General features: G+C 49.7%; 1 protein-coding gene across 1 annotated transcript in view; it reads left to right on the plus strand.

The window, feature by feature from the left end:
- The window catches only part of COL22A1 (collagen type XXII alpha 1 chain), a 266,083-nt gene that overhangs the window by 57,923 nt on the left and 194,889 nt on the right, over positions 1–13,271 (plus strand). Inside the window, exons 5-6 of the mRNA XM_028166969.2 lie at positions 5,740–5,851; positions 9,979–10,102. Coding sequence (XP_028022770.2) covers positions 5,740–5,851; positions 9,979–10,102 — 236 coding nt within the window. The remainder of the gene's footprint in view (positions 1–5,739; positions 5,852–9,978; positions 10,103–13,271) is intronic.

Genomic DNA, 13,271 nt, shown 5'->3' on the forward strand with positions numbered 1-13,271 from the left:
TATGACAGTAATACCGTTAATAACAGAAATAGTAATGATTGATGCGTACCAGCACTTACATGCTTACCACGTCCTTGCATGCCAAGGGATTTGCACTTATTTTCTCAGTTAACCCTTACAATGTAGGAGACCAGCACCATTGTGTCTTTTGTAGCTGGGGAAACAGGTACAGACACATTAAGTAATTTGCCTGAGTTTGTGGCGGAGTCAGGGCTCACATCCAGCCCATCGGAAGCAAGAGAGGGAGGGAGGGAGGAGGCACAAATGAACACCATTTCATCTGCCTTATCATTTGTAAATCAGAATGAGCTTTCCTCTCGTTCTACGGACTGAAGAGCCCCCAGTATTTTTTTCCACTGAAGAATAACTGATTCTGGCTGGGAAGATTCAGAATGTGTGTGTGTGTGTGTGTGTGTGTGTTTGTGCATGCATGTGCGTGCGTGCATGTCTGTGTGCGCACATGTGTGCTTATGCAAGCTGGGAACAAATCCTTTTGGCTCTGGCCTGTGAGGATCCCGCTGAGGAGTCTTGTGGTGACTGGATAGGAACGGGACCCTCTGTGCGGAATCTGCTGTGTGGATCTGCTGCCAGTGGAGCCTGGAACCTCGCCTCCCCTTGGTGGGCTCCGAGGCCCCCAGGAAGTAAACCACAGTGCTGGGTGGGCATCCATCAGCACGCGGTGCAGATGCTCTGCTCGTGCAGCTCTGAGAGCAGAGAGCCTGCGGGATCTATCGTCTCCTCTAATTATAACCAGGCCAGAAAAAAGGCTCCTGCCAGCTGGAGCTGAGACCGCAGTTAGGGAGAGGTGGCACCGCATGCTTGCCAACTTAAACGCACTCGGGTAGTCGGAGCAGCTTTTGTAAAAAATGCAGTTCCCCAAAGCCTCCCCTCCAGGCGGTTCCTTAAATGACTCCGGCTATTTTTAGGGCTTATCTGGGCTGGAACAGTGAGGACGGGGAACAGAACAGACAAAGCAGTTTGGAGGCGTGGGTCTGGCCCTGCTGCTCCCCAGCCAGGCGGCCTGGGTCCATCACCCGACTCTCTGAGATTCAGTTTCCCCACTTACGCAACAATACATCCAACGTGATCTCTCTGAGGACCCCTCCCGGCTCTAAAAACGGAATGTTCTGCAAATTCTAGTGACTAAAGGTGTTTGTTATACAGCATTCCTGGGGGGTCAGCTATTTCAGGCAGAAAGAAAGTGCTGGCCACGGTCCAGCTCTGAGATTTGGCCACAGACATCCTAATGTCTCTCTCCTCCTACCTGGGTTCCGACCTCCAGATAACCGTCGCCACGTCACGAGCATCTCAGATGGTCTCAGCTTAGTGCTCCTTCCCTCCCTCCTCCCCAGGCCTGTGTTTCCGAGTCTAGTCCTCACCAGTCTCCCGGATCCTCCATCCCCACTGCCAGAATGGTCTTTGAGCATAGGAACAAGATTGTGTTTCTCCCTTGCTTTACAGCCCTTCCGAGGCTCCCCACTGCCTGTAGAAAGAAACTCAAACCGCCTCGCGTGGCCGACAGAGCCCAGCCTGATCTGCCCCTGCCTAGCTCACTCCCCTAACCATGGCTCCTGACATCCCGAAATAGTGGGATTCTCAGAAAGAACCTCGGTGACTCAGGTCCGGTGACCTTTGCACATCCAGTTACCTTGGATGCCCTTCCCCCCATCTGTGTCTGCCCAGATTTTATTTGTTCTTTAAATTCAGGCCAGGCCTTGCCTCCTCTGGGAAGCCTTCCCTGATTGCTCCTCAGCTGGGCAGGGAAAATATTCCATGTGCTGTTATACAAGCCCAGCCATTCCCCCTCCTTCTCATTTACCCATGATACCAGCACAGCTTCTCTCTGTGCCTGTTTCCCTGTAGACACTAAACTTTTGGGGGTTGGGGCTGGGATTTTGTCCTGTTGATCATTGGAGCAGCCAACAGGGCATCTAAGGTGGAGGAGGCCCTTAATGGTTTAGTGAATTCCTTTCTTCTCTCCTTCTCTCTTTCCACTGACGGTGCCTCAGTTAAGGACGACAACCAGAGCTCTTACTTTTTTAGGGATGGAAACATGAATCAGATCAGGTCCCATCCTTCAAATTGCTCACCTTCTCCTGGGGACACATAAACCGTGTGCACCTCGGCCAGACCCACGAAAGACCCGGGAGTAACTTCCGTGCCTGGGGGTCCGGCAAAGCTTTGTCTATCACGGACCTTTGAAGGACTCTGGGCGATCGTCACGGTGTCCCCGATACCACCTGGTTCAGCTGAGTCTGTGACTTCGGGGAGGTGCATCCTTGCAGCTTCTACATTAAACAATCGCCGCTTTATCTCGCGGTGCCTCGCTCGCATCAGGGTCCATTTACCTTGGGAACATTTTTCATTTTCCTTCCCGGCCTTTATTTATTGCAGGCAATTCATCTTTCTCTCAATGCCCTTTGCTGCTTCCTAGTTAATTGCTTGTTGTTCAGAGTTTTGTGGTGTTTAAGTCTTTGTTTTTATCCATGGAAGCCAATGAAAGTGGAACTAGAAAGTAGAGCATATGTTTGCTTTTTTAAAACTATTTTTTATTCTCCCACGTATAACTGCTACAAGGAAGCCCAGCTTAAGGTGGCGGTTTCCAGTGACAGGGATGGAGCTGTGACGTGGGGGAGCAGGCCTCTTTGCCGTTCTGCCTGACACCTTACTGGGCGGCATCGGGCCCATGCCCGCCGGATCTTGAGCCCGCTCTCTGAGTCAGAGCCAGCACTCAGTGGGAGCCCCCGGGGCCCGCTCACCCCTGTGGACCTTGGGCAGCCCCGTGAAGTGGGAGTTTGCAGGGGCTGAGTAGTTGCACCAGAGTCGTGGAGCTGCAGAGTCTAAGAGCAGGGAGGGCCCAGGTGTGTCTCACTGAGACGCTCTCCGGTCCCCATTTTCCCTCCTTAAATGAAAGTGGCTGCTTCCCTGGAGCGACAGCCCACCCCATGTCCAGGCAGTTACCGCTCCAGGGGTTTTGCTCCCAGGCCGCTGAGAGCCTCTGAGTGCTGACAAACGGGAGAGCCCGCCGGGACCCAGTTGCTCCCGCAGGGGGAGATGTCAGGGACACCTGGAGGCCCGGAGGCGGCGAGCCTGCAAGTCGGGCCCTTACCCTTGCGTCGTTGCTGAAGGAGACGCGAGGATGGGGGCTGTGCCCCGGCCGGCGCTGGGCCGGCCTTCACACCCAGGGCAGAGTGGCTCCAATACCTGCGCCCGCCTCTTCTGCCTTTCCTGGGAACAGAATCTGAGCCTGAACGAGCCTTTTACCGCTTGGTGTCCCTCCCATGGAACCCTTGTGGGCCAGTCACCCCATTCCCAGGCACCAGCCCCTCCCACTGTCCTCTGCTTCCCAGCCCCGCGGGTCACTTCCGGGTCTAGGGCCCCAGTGCACAGGCGGCCCTTTGGATCTTCACGAGATCCCTCCTCGTGTGGCCCAGTGCGGTCCACCAGCTGATCCCGCTGGACCTGCCGGGCTCTGTGAGGCCTTAAACCCAGAGCTGCCAGTGATGACGTTGGGGGTGCCTGCCCCTTGGGGGGGCCCCACCATCTCTGGGGAGGCTAGATCGTTTGCCTCAGTGTGCACACCGTTCCAAGGTATGCCGTCTTCATCCATGAGGGAGCTTCTGGGCACATGTTTTCTACCTTAAGGACCAAGTCTCATTTAACGTTGTGCCGAGAATTCTGTTAATTCGCTGGTGTGTGAGATGCTGTTTAGAAATGACATGATGGCAACTCTTAGTCATTTTCTGAGAACTAGGCAACCTCAGAATGGCAGGGGCTGGGGAGGGGCCGGTGCCTAAAGTCCCCCAGGGCCTCAATCTCAGCACAGCCTCGCTCTGCGTGGAATCCCTTCCCAGACCATCGCAGGCCCTGCCCCAGGCCTGGAACAGCCCCTGCTCAGGTGGCCCGCCCCCTGAGGCCTGCCCGGTCACCCCTGCTCACCTCCCATCAAATCCTGTTTAATTATTCCTCACTGCCTGAAATTGTCCTTTACATTTGTGCTGGACATGTGCTTATTATTGGTCTCCCACTAGGGCACCAGTTCTCCCAGCTGCGTCTCCAGTGCTCATACATGCTTGGCACAGAGCAGGATCTCAAAAAATATGTATTGAATGTGTAAATGATATCCATGGATAGAATCTAGTGGGAGAAGAGGCTGTAATCATTGTAAAGGGAAATAATTAATACGAAAATTATTTTGTGGGTATTCCGCTCTATGTCAGGCTCTGTACAAAGAGCTTTGTATCATATTCAAGCTTCACCACAATCCTATGAGGTGCAAAGACAATCCCCTTTTTACAGATGAAGAAATTGGTGCTCAGAGACGTCAGGCAACCTGCCTAAGGTCACACAGCTAGGACCTGGTGGTCAGGAACACAGCCCAGGCCTGTCTGACTCTGCTGCTGGAACTCTCAGTTGATGCTAATTCCTTTCTGTCCTTGCAGCATCTTACACAGGGCTTGGAACAGAGAGGCTCTCAAAATACAAGTTGAATGACTAAATCATCTCTTAGGACAGAATCTAGTTAGCAGATGTTTGAATCATCCTAATGTGAGCCCTGCAAGTTCGTTTCCCGTTTTCCATGGCAGCATCTCAGAATGTTGGAGACAGCAAGAACCTTCCTGAAGTCTCGTGGCTTCGGTGCCACTGACGCCGAGTGGTGTGTTAGCCCGGGGATGCGGAGACAAGTGAGGCCTGGTGCCCCCCCGCAGGCGGCTTCCTCTCACCTGCCGCGAGGTTCCGCTTCCCCAGGGACGCAGTGTCAGGCCGGTACCTCCCACCATTGCCTCCGTGTGGGCGTCGTGGTCGGGCTCCTCTGGGGACCCCAGCTGCAGGACTCAAGGCAGCCCCCCCAGACCGGTCCAGGTGATTTTGTAGGGGGTCATGGATAAGTATGTGCTGTTGATGGTGGAGAATCCTGAGTGAATAACTGACCTGCTGAGTCGGTTTCCTACCACGGCTGAGGGAGCACCTGGGATTCTCTTGACAGCCAAGGTGGCGGGTGTCAAGCCTTCTGTCACAACCAAGTACTGAGGCTCTTGCGGGTTCTGTAACCCACTCAGCATCACACAAATGTGTGACTGAGCTGGATGACCCCCTGTCCCGCCAGCTGTCCTGAGCCCAAAGTTCGTGTCTTTTCCATTACTTCGTGTGGCCAATGAGCAAGGTCCTCTCTCAGAGCCAAAACAAAACGAAATACGCCTTTCCATTAATGCAGTATCACGAACGGTCTTCTTCTCTCTGATGTTTTGCGCTTTAAAATCATGCAATTTAAATGCTGCTAAATTATAACTCAAGCAAAGTCCAAATGAATTGCAGAAATGTGGCTGCAAGAAGGAAAGCCGAAGTTGCCACTTGGCCTGCAGAGCCAGCCTGTGTGAGCTGGGGGTCCCCACGTGGGCTCCCTGAATGCCAGTCACACGGCCAGAATGGTGGCCGACTGCTTACTTCATGCTTGCCTGTGATCCAGGACTTTCACGAAGGCTCATGTTTCATCAGAAACCCCAGCGTCTCTGCCTGTTTCCTGCAATTGGCCATGGAAACAGAAGCTGTCCGTCTCCTCCCTCTGTTGTTTCTGTTTTCACCTGGGAGATGTATTTGCACAGTTCCCTCCGCTTAAACCCCACACCTGCTCCCCCAGGGCAGGGCGGGCTGGCCACCTTCCCAGAGAGCATATGTGCTTTTCCTCTGTCTCCCGGGCTCCTCTGGCCAAACTCACTCCTGGCTCTTCTCTCTGGACAGGTTTTGACCTGATGGATTTGTTCAGTGTGAAGGCGACCTTGGGGGAGAGAGAGAACGGGGCGCAGAGTTCCTACGTCCGGATGGGATCCTTCCCTGTGGTGCAAAGGACTGAGTGAGTGGTTGCTTCCCCTTCTAGACCTGCCCGGGACGCCTCTGCAAGGGTGGGAAGGCGCTGCTCAGCACGGTTGCTCACTGAGCGCTGGGCAGGGATTTCGCCCACAGAGTGCCTGGTGAGGTCGCCCTGAAAGGAAGCAGCCGAATCGCTGACCTGGGAATTCAGCCTGTTTCCTAGCCATGTATCGCCGTTGACGCTATTGGTCCCCTGGCCCTTCTACACTCACCTGTCCGTACAGGTGTGCTGTTCATCCTCCATCATTCATGCCTGCATTTTTCTATTGGTTCAGTAAACAGCAAACGTTTATCATTTATGGCTTAGATCCACGGCACGCACCGTGGACCAGCCACTGCATGGCACGCAGGCAGAGCGCCACCCAGAGCCGTGTAGTCGTTGTGGCCAGTGGAGACCCAGTTCAGTGTTTGCTGGGTGCCTGGCCTTACACAAGTCATTGGAGGTCCCTGTGCCCCAGTCATGGCATCTGTTTCACCTGAGATGAATGTGTCCGCCTTGCAACGTCGTTTGAGAGGCTCATGATGCAAAGATTAGTCCAGGGTCGGACACCTGTGGGGTCTCCAGTCAAGGGCTAATGATGACACCACGATAAATGTTCCATTCTGCTCCTCTCAGGCAGAATGATCTTTTGAAAATGAAAAGTGATATTTTATCTTGACATTATCCTTCATCTTAAAACTCTTTAATTACTTCTGAGCGTTCTTAAGCCAAGGGCCTGGGAAGACCCTGTGTGTGATCTAGCCCCGTGCTGCCTTTCTGGCGTCAGGTTCGCCCTGGCCTGTCACTGTCCGCACTGCCCTCTACCTGGGTCCCTGCTTGTCCTTCAGAGTACAGCTCGTCTGTCCTGCTTTCGAGGTTGCCTCCCCCAAACTCTGAGGTTAAGCCAGGACTCCCCTTATTCTCTCTCCTCACAACCTGTTCTCCTGCATAAAATGCAGCAACATTGAAGCCAGCGACTCGATTGTGCAATGAGTCATTTGCAGACTGTCTCCCCAGCTCTGGGAGAAGCTCCTGGAAGGGCCTGAGTCTGGTCTCTGCTGAGTCCCAGCGTGGAGCTGAGCCCTGCCTGGAGGAGGGGATGAATCAGTCCACGATCAGTGAGAAGCCTCCGTTAGATACTAGCCTGGCAAAGGTGGGCTTGGCACGTCAGGCCTCAGAGCTTGCATTTTGCAGGCATGCAATCGTTTCTCCAGCTCGGTGGGCGTTCTCTGAGTGCCAGCCTTGCACCAGGACTGTATCGGGCCCTAACGTCCTCCACGGCTCACAGTGCCAGCATCCCAGGAGAGTGCTGGTTCAGAAGAGGAAACGCCAGGTCAGTTTCTCTCTCTGGGTCCCGTTTCCTCACCCTGCGATGGAGACCATTACCACAGTCAGCAGACCCTTAAGGGAGGCATGCCTTCCTGACTGTGGGTGTTGTTCTGTCCACACAGGGGCTGAGATACAGATGCTGGGTGATCTTAATCACCTGGTCCCATGCTCATTTGGGGGCCACACAGGGATGAACCGAATCCAGGTTCCATTTCCCACTTAACTCCCCTTACTTCTTTGGCCTAACTTGTGCAATTCATCCATACCACTTAGAAACAGAAAAAAAAAAAAAAATCACAGGCAACTTCACTTTAAAGCAGACGTACAAGGGGTTTCCTTGGCAGTTCGGACTCCACACTCCCACCACAGGGGGCCCAGGTTCGATTCCTGGTGGGGGAACTAAGATTCTGCAAACTGCACGGTGTGGCCAAAAATGATAATAATAATAATAATAATAAAGCAAACGTGTAATAGAGAAAGAACAAAACAGAGGGAGGAAAGCACACGTTACGCAAACATGGTGGGGAGCCCAGCAGAGGCCTCCCACTTGCTGAGGATGCCATCTTTCTATCAGGACATTTGGAGCAAACAGCACAATGGCTTTGGACTCTGCTCTCTGGACGTGGGGCTGAAGTGTTTCTGGGAAATGAATTTGGGCTCATGTTATGCTGAGTCGTCCTGAGAAGGAATTTCTACATGGTTTCAAGTTTGTTTTAATGGCAAAACACCAGAAACAGAAACCGACAGAGCTCTGACGTGTTGAGTGAGAATAGCATCCTTTTCATTTCTAATGCAATTTACACAGATACATACATACATGTATAATTTTTAATGTACGGGTTAATTTTGTTCATAATGAAAAGGGGTGTCACTTTCAATATTTGTATTTTTCTTACTTGCTAAACGTTTAAAGGGCACTTTACACACCTTATCTAACTTATTTCTCACCACAGTAAAATAGGGGGAGCAAGGCTTGTATTATTCTCAGCATTTATCTGGTGCGACATTTGAGGCTCAAAATGGGACAGTGACCTGTTCAAAATCTCATAGTTCCTGGGAAGCAGAGGTTGGCCTCAAACTCAGGTCCTTCAGCTCCAATCCCTTTACCCTCTCCTGTATATCTGTATATATACACAGCCTAAGAAAAAGTATTCATCTCTCAATAGAGAGAGAGAGAGATAGAGGCACACCCCGGAGATGTTGTGGGTTTGGTTCCAGACTACTGCAGTAAAGCGAATATCAAAACGAAGAGTCACATTTTTTGGTTTCCCAGTGCGTATAAAAGTTATGTTTACACCATACTGTAGTCTTTTAAGTTTGCAACAGCATTACGTCTTAAAAAACAGTGTACATATCATTGGCACTGATGGACTTGCTTGGTGCAGGGTTGCCACAAACCTTCAATTTTTTAAAAAAACACAGTATCTGTGAAGCACAGTAAAGCTAAAGCACAACAAAACGAGGTGTGCCTGTAGATAGAGATATAAACATATAGTTATCAATATATAGATATGGTGTGTTTAGATACATAGCATATTTGTATATTATACATACATGTGCGTTGAGAAGTAAGTGTGTTTAGAAAAGAACAGTGGCATAGTTGGCCTCATTAATGCAATAATAAGAAAAAAAAATTGAAGGGCAATGTCCATCTGAGGCTTCACAGCCTGTGTCCGTGCAGAGGGGTGGGGAAGCCCCGTGTCCCTCCCGTGTGGCAGTGACCTAGGACGTCCCTGAATCCTGGAAAGGCCCGAGGGAGTAAAGGGCACTGCTCCCAGTGCCTGGATGTGATCCTGGGTGAAATCCCAGCTCAGAGAACGACTCTGAACGGCTGGGCCAACTCCCGGCTCGGATCTGTGCACCGAGATCACAGAGGGAGGACCAGTCTTGGCTCACAGGTTCTACAGCCAAACGTAGGGTCCCTGAGGATCCATGAGTCTGAGAACCAGAAACCCAGAAGCCTCCTCATTTCCCTTCCTGGCTCTCTGGCCAGACAGTTTCCGCCTCTTCCAGTGCAGAAGGCAGCGCCTTGCATTCTTTGCCCCCAGAGCAGGGTTTGGCCCGCCGTGAGCAGTGTGCCGGGCAACAGCTGGCGGTGAAGAGGAGAGTTCTGGAGACCTGCCGCTGTCTGCAGGGGAGCCTCTGCTCGAGCAGCGGGGTGCAGGAGTCACCCCGTGAGAGCCTGGCCGCCCTCAGCTAGGGCGGGGGCATCACAACACCGTACACCCGTAGCTTCTGTCGCGGAACAACGTGCATGCTAATTTGTAGGGGGAAGGGCAGTGCAGGGCTGTCTGGGCTGGAGCTGCAGGGGTCGAGGGATTCCCCCATTTGAGGGGCTGGTCCCCTGAGCTCAGGAAACCAGTGCTCTGTGGAGACGGAGGATGTCCTGGCACGTGGGGCAGGGACCAAGCGGGCTAAGATGTGACAGTGTGGCCTTGCTGAGGGGCAGCAGGCAGAGAGAGGTGAGGGCTGCAGCACTCACCCGCATTTGACCCCGCGGCGGGGTGGCAGTTTAGCATTTATCATTGATCTTGGAGAGATGGAAGCAGACGAGCACTGCGGGGGTGGATTTGACGGGGCTGAGGGTGGGTGCAGCGGGACAGTGAAGGGGCCACAGCGAGGGTCAGCAGAGGGTTGAATGGAGGCCCTGATGGAAGGAAAAGGCAGTAAAGGCAGGCGAGCAGGTGGACTTTAGAACCCTAGGAGGTCAGAGTGGCAGGACTTCGTGACCCCGGGATGCGTGGGCTTCCTTTGCAGCCTCTTCTCTCAGCCCGGCGCCGTCTGTCTCTGTCTCCCTCCAGGGATGTGTTCCCGCAAGGCTTGCCTGATGAGTACGCCTTTGTCACCACCTTCCGGCTCCGGAAGATGTCTCGGAAAGAAGACTGGTATATCTGGCAGGTCATCGACCAGTACGGCATCCCGCAGGTGTGAGCAGCACGCCTTGTCTCAGGGCAGATTTCTTTCTCCTTCTCGTGGGCTTGGCATCAACCACCGTGTTTTCTCCTGGGGTCTCTGTCCTGGGCCTGGGAGATGGAGGGTCTGGTGTCCATAGAGGCTCAGGGCAGCTGCAGGGGCTGGCAGACCTCCAGAGGGCTGCACTTGTCCCTGGACGGTCAAGCGCCCGTCACCTGGTGGGGCAGAACGCCCAGTTCCTGTCTCAGGGACCCTCAGCCCAGCCAGCGAGGTGGCAGCCAGTGCTGCTGTCCTATGGCTCATGCTCTCTTAGCAGCACGTTCACGATGGAGTGGAGGAAACCGGCTCAGCGTCAGCACGACCTGGGTTCACACCTCGTGTCGAGTCCTTTCTTGGTGTGGGCTCTGAGACACGTTCACTTTCTTCTTTTTTTTTTTTTAATTTTATTTATTTACTTTTTATACAGCAGGTTCTTATTAGTTATCTATTTTATACCCATCAGTGTATACATGTCAATCCCAATCCCCCAATTCATCACACCACCCCCCCCCGCCCCCCTGCTTTCCCCCCTTGGTGTCCATACGTTTGTTCTCTACATCTGTGTCTCTATTTCTGCCCTGCAAACCGGTCCATCTGTACCATTTTTCTAGATTCCACATATATGCGTTAATATACGATATTTGTTTTTCTCTTTCTGACTTACTTCACTCTGTATGACAGTCTCTAGGTCCATCCACGTCTCTAAAAATGACCCAATTTCGTTCATTTTTATGGCTGAGTAATATTCCATTGTATATATGTACCATATCTTCTTTATCCATTCGTCTGTTGATGGGCATTTAGGTTGCCTGCATGACCTGGCTATTGTAAATAGTGCTGCAGTGAATATTGGGGTGCGTGTGTCTTTTTGAATTATGGTTTTCTCTGGGTGTATACCCAGTAGTGGGATTGCTGGGTCATATGGTAGTTCTATTTTTAGTTTTTTAAGGAACCTCCATAATGTTCTCCTTAGCAGCTGTATCAATTTACATTCCCACCAACAGTGCAGGAGGGTTCCCTTTTCTCCACACCCTCTCCAGCATTTGTTGTTTGTAGATTTTCTGATGATGCCCATTCTGACCAGTGTGAGGTGATACCTCATTGTAGTTTTGAGTTGCATTTCTCTAATAATTAGTGAGGTTGAGCAGCTTTTCATGTGCCTCTTGGTCATCTGTATGTCTTCTTTGGAGAAATGTCTAATTAGGTCTTCTGCCCATTTTTTAATTGGGTTTGTTTTTTTAATATTGAGCTGCATGAGCTGTTTATATATTTTGGAGATTAATCCTTTGTCCATTGATTCGTTTACAAATATTTTCTCCCATTCTGAAGGTTGTGTTTTCGTCTTGTTTATAGTTTCCTTTGCTGTGCAAAAGCTTTAAAGTTTCATTAGGTCCCATTTGTTTATTTTTGTTTTTATTTCCATTACTCTAGGAGGTGGGTCAAAAAAGATCTTGCTGTGATTTATGTCGAAGAGTGTTCTTCCTATGTTTTCCTCCATGCGTTTTATAGTGTCCAGTCTTACATTTAGGTCTTTAATCCATTTTGAGTTTATTTTTGTGGATGGTGTTAGGGAATGTTCTAATTTCATTCTTTTACATGTAGCTGTCCAGTTTTCCCAGCACCACTTATTGAAGAGACTGTCTTTTCTCCATTGTATATCCTTGCCTCTTTTGTCATAGATTTGTTGACCATACGTGTGTGGGTTTATCTCTGGGCTTTCTATCCTGTTCCATTGATCTATATTTCTGTTTTTGTGCCTGTACCATATTGTCTTGATTACTGTAGCTTTGTAGTATAGTCTGAAGTCAGGGAGTCTGATTCCTCCAGCTCTGTTTTTTTCCCTCAAGATTGCTTTGGCTATTCAGGGTCTTTTGTCTCTCCATACAAATTTTAAGACTTTTTGTTCTAGTTCCGTAAAAACTGCCATTGGTGATTTGATAGGGATTGCATTGAATCTGTGGATTGCTTTGGGTATTACAGTCATTTTCACAATATTGATTCTTCCAATCCAAGAACATGGTATATCTCTCCATCTGTTTGTGTCATCTTTGATTTCTTTCATCAGTGTCATATAGTTTTCTGAGTACAGGTCTCTGACCTCCTTAGGTGGGTTTATTCCTAGGTATTTTATTCTTCCTGTTGCAATGGTGAATGGGATTGTTTCCTTAATTTCTCTTTCTGATCTTTCATTGTTAGTGTATAGGAATGCAAGAGATTTCTGTGCATTAATTTTGTATCCTGCAACTTTACCAAATTCATTGATTAGCTCTAGTAGTTTTCTGGTGACATCTTTAGGATTATCTATGTATAGTATGTCATCTATAAACAGTGATAGTTTTACTTCTCTTCTGATTTGGATTCCTTTTATTTCTTTTTCTTCTCTGGTTGTTGTGGCTAGGACTTCCAAAACTATGTTGAATAATAGTGGTGAGAGTGGACATCCTTGTCTTGTTCCTGATCTTAGAGGAAATGCTTTCAGTTTTTCACCATTGAGAATGATGTTTGCTGTGGGTTTGTCATATATGGCCTTTATTATGTTGAGGTAGGTTCCCTCTATGCCCACTTTCTGGAGAGTTTTTATCATAAATAGGTGTTGAATTTTGTCAAAAGCTTTTTTTGCATCTGTTGAGATGATCATATGGTTTTTATTCTTCAGTTTGTTAATATGGTGTATCACATTGATTTATTTGCGTATATTGAAGAATCCTTGCATCCCTGGGATAAATCCCACTTGATCATGGTGTATGATCCTTTTAATGTGTTGTTGGGTCCTGTTTGCTAGTATTTTGTTGAGGATTTTTGCATCTCAATATTGATCAGTGATATTGGTCGGTAATTTTCTTTTTTTGTAGTATCTTTGGTTTTGGTATCAGGGTGATGGTGACCTCATAGAATGAGTTTGGGACTGTTCCTTCCTCTGCAGTTTTTTGGAAGAGTTTGAGAAGGATGGGTGTTAGCTCTTCTCTAAATGTTTGATAGAATTCACCTGTGAAGCCATCTGGTCCTGGACTTCTGTTTGCTGGAAGATTTTTAATCACAGTTTCAATTTCATTACTTGTGATTGGTGTGTTCATATTTTCTATTTCTTCCAGGTTCAGTCTTGGAAGATTATACCTTTCTAAGAATTTGTCCATTTCTTCCA

This window comes from Balaenoptera acutorostrata, chromosome 17, assembly GCF_949987535.1.
Source record: "Balaenoptera acutorostrata chromosome 17, mBalAcu1.1, whole genome shotgun sequence".
In the NCBI taxonomy this organism is placed as follows: Eukaryota; Metazoa; Chordata; class Mammalia; order Artiodactyla; family Balaenopteridae; genus Balaenoptera; species Balaenoptera acutorostrata.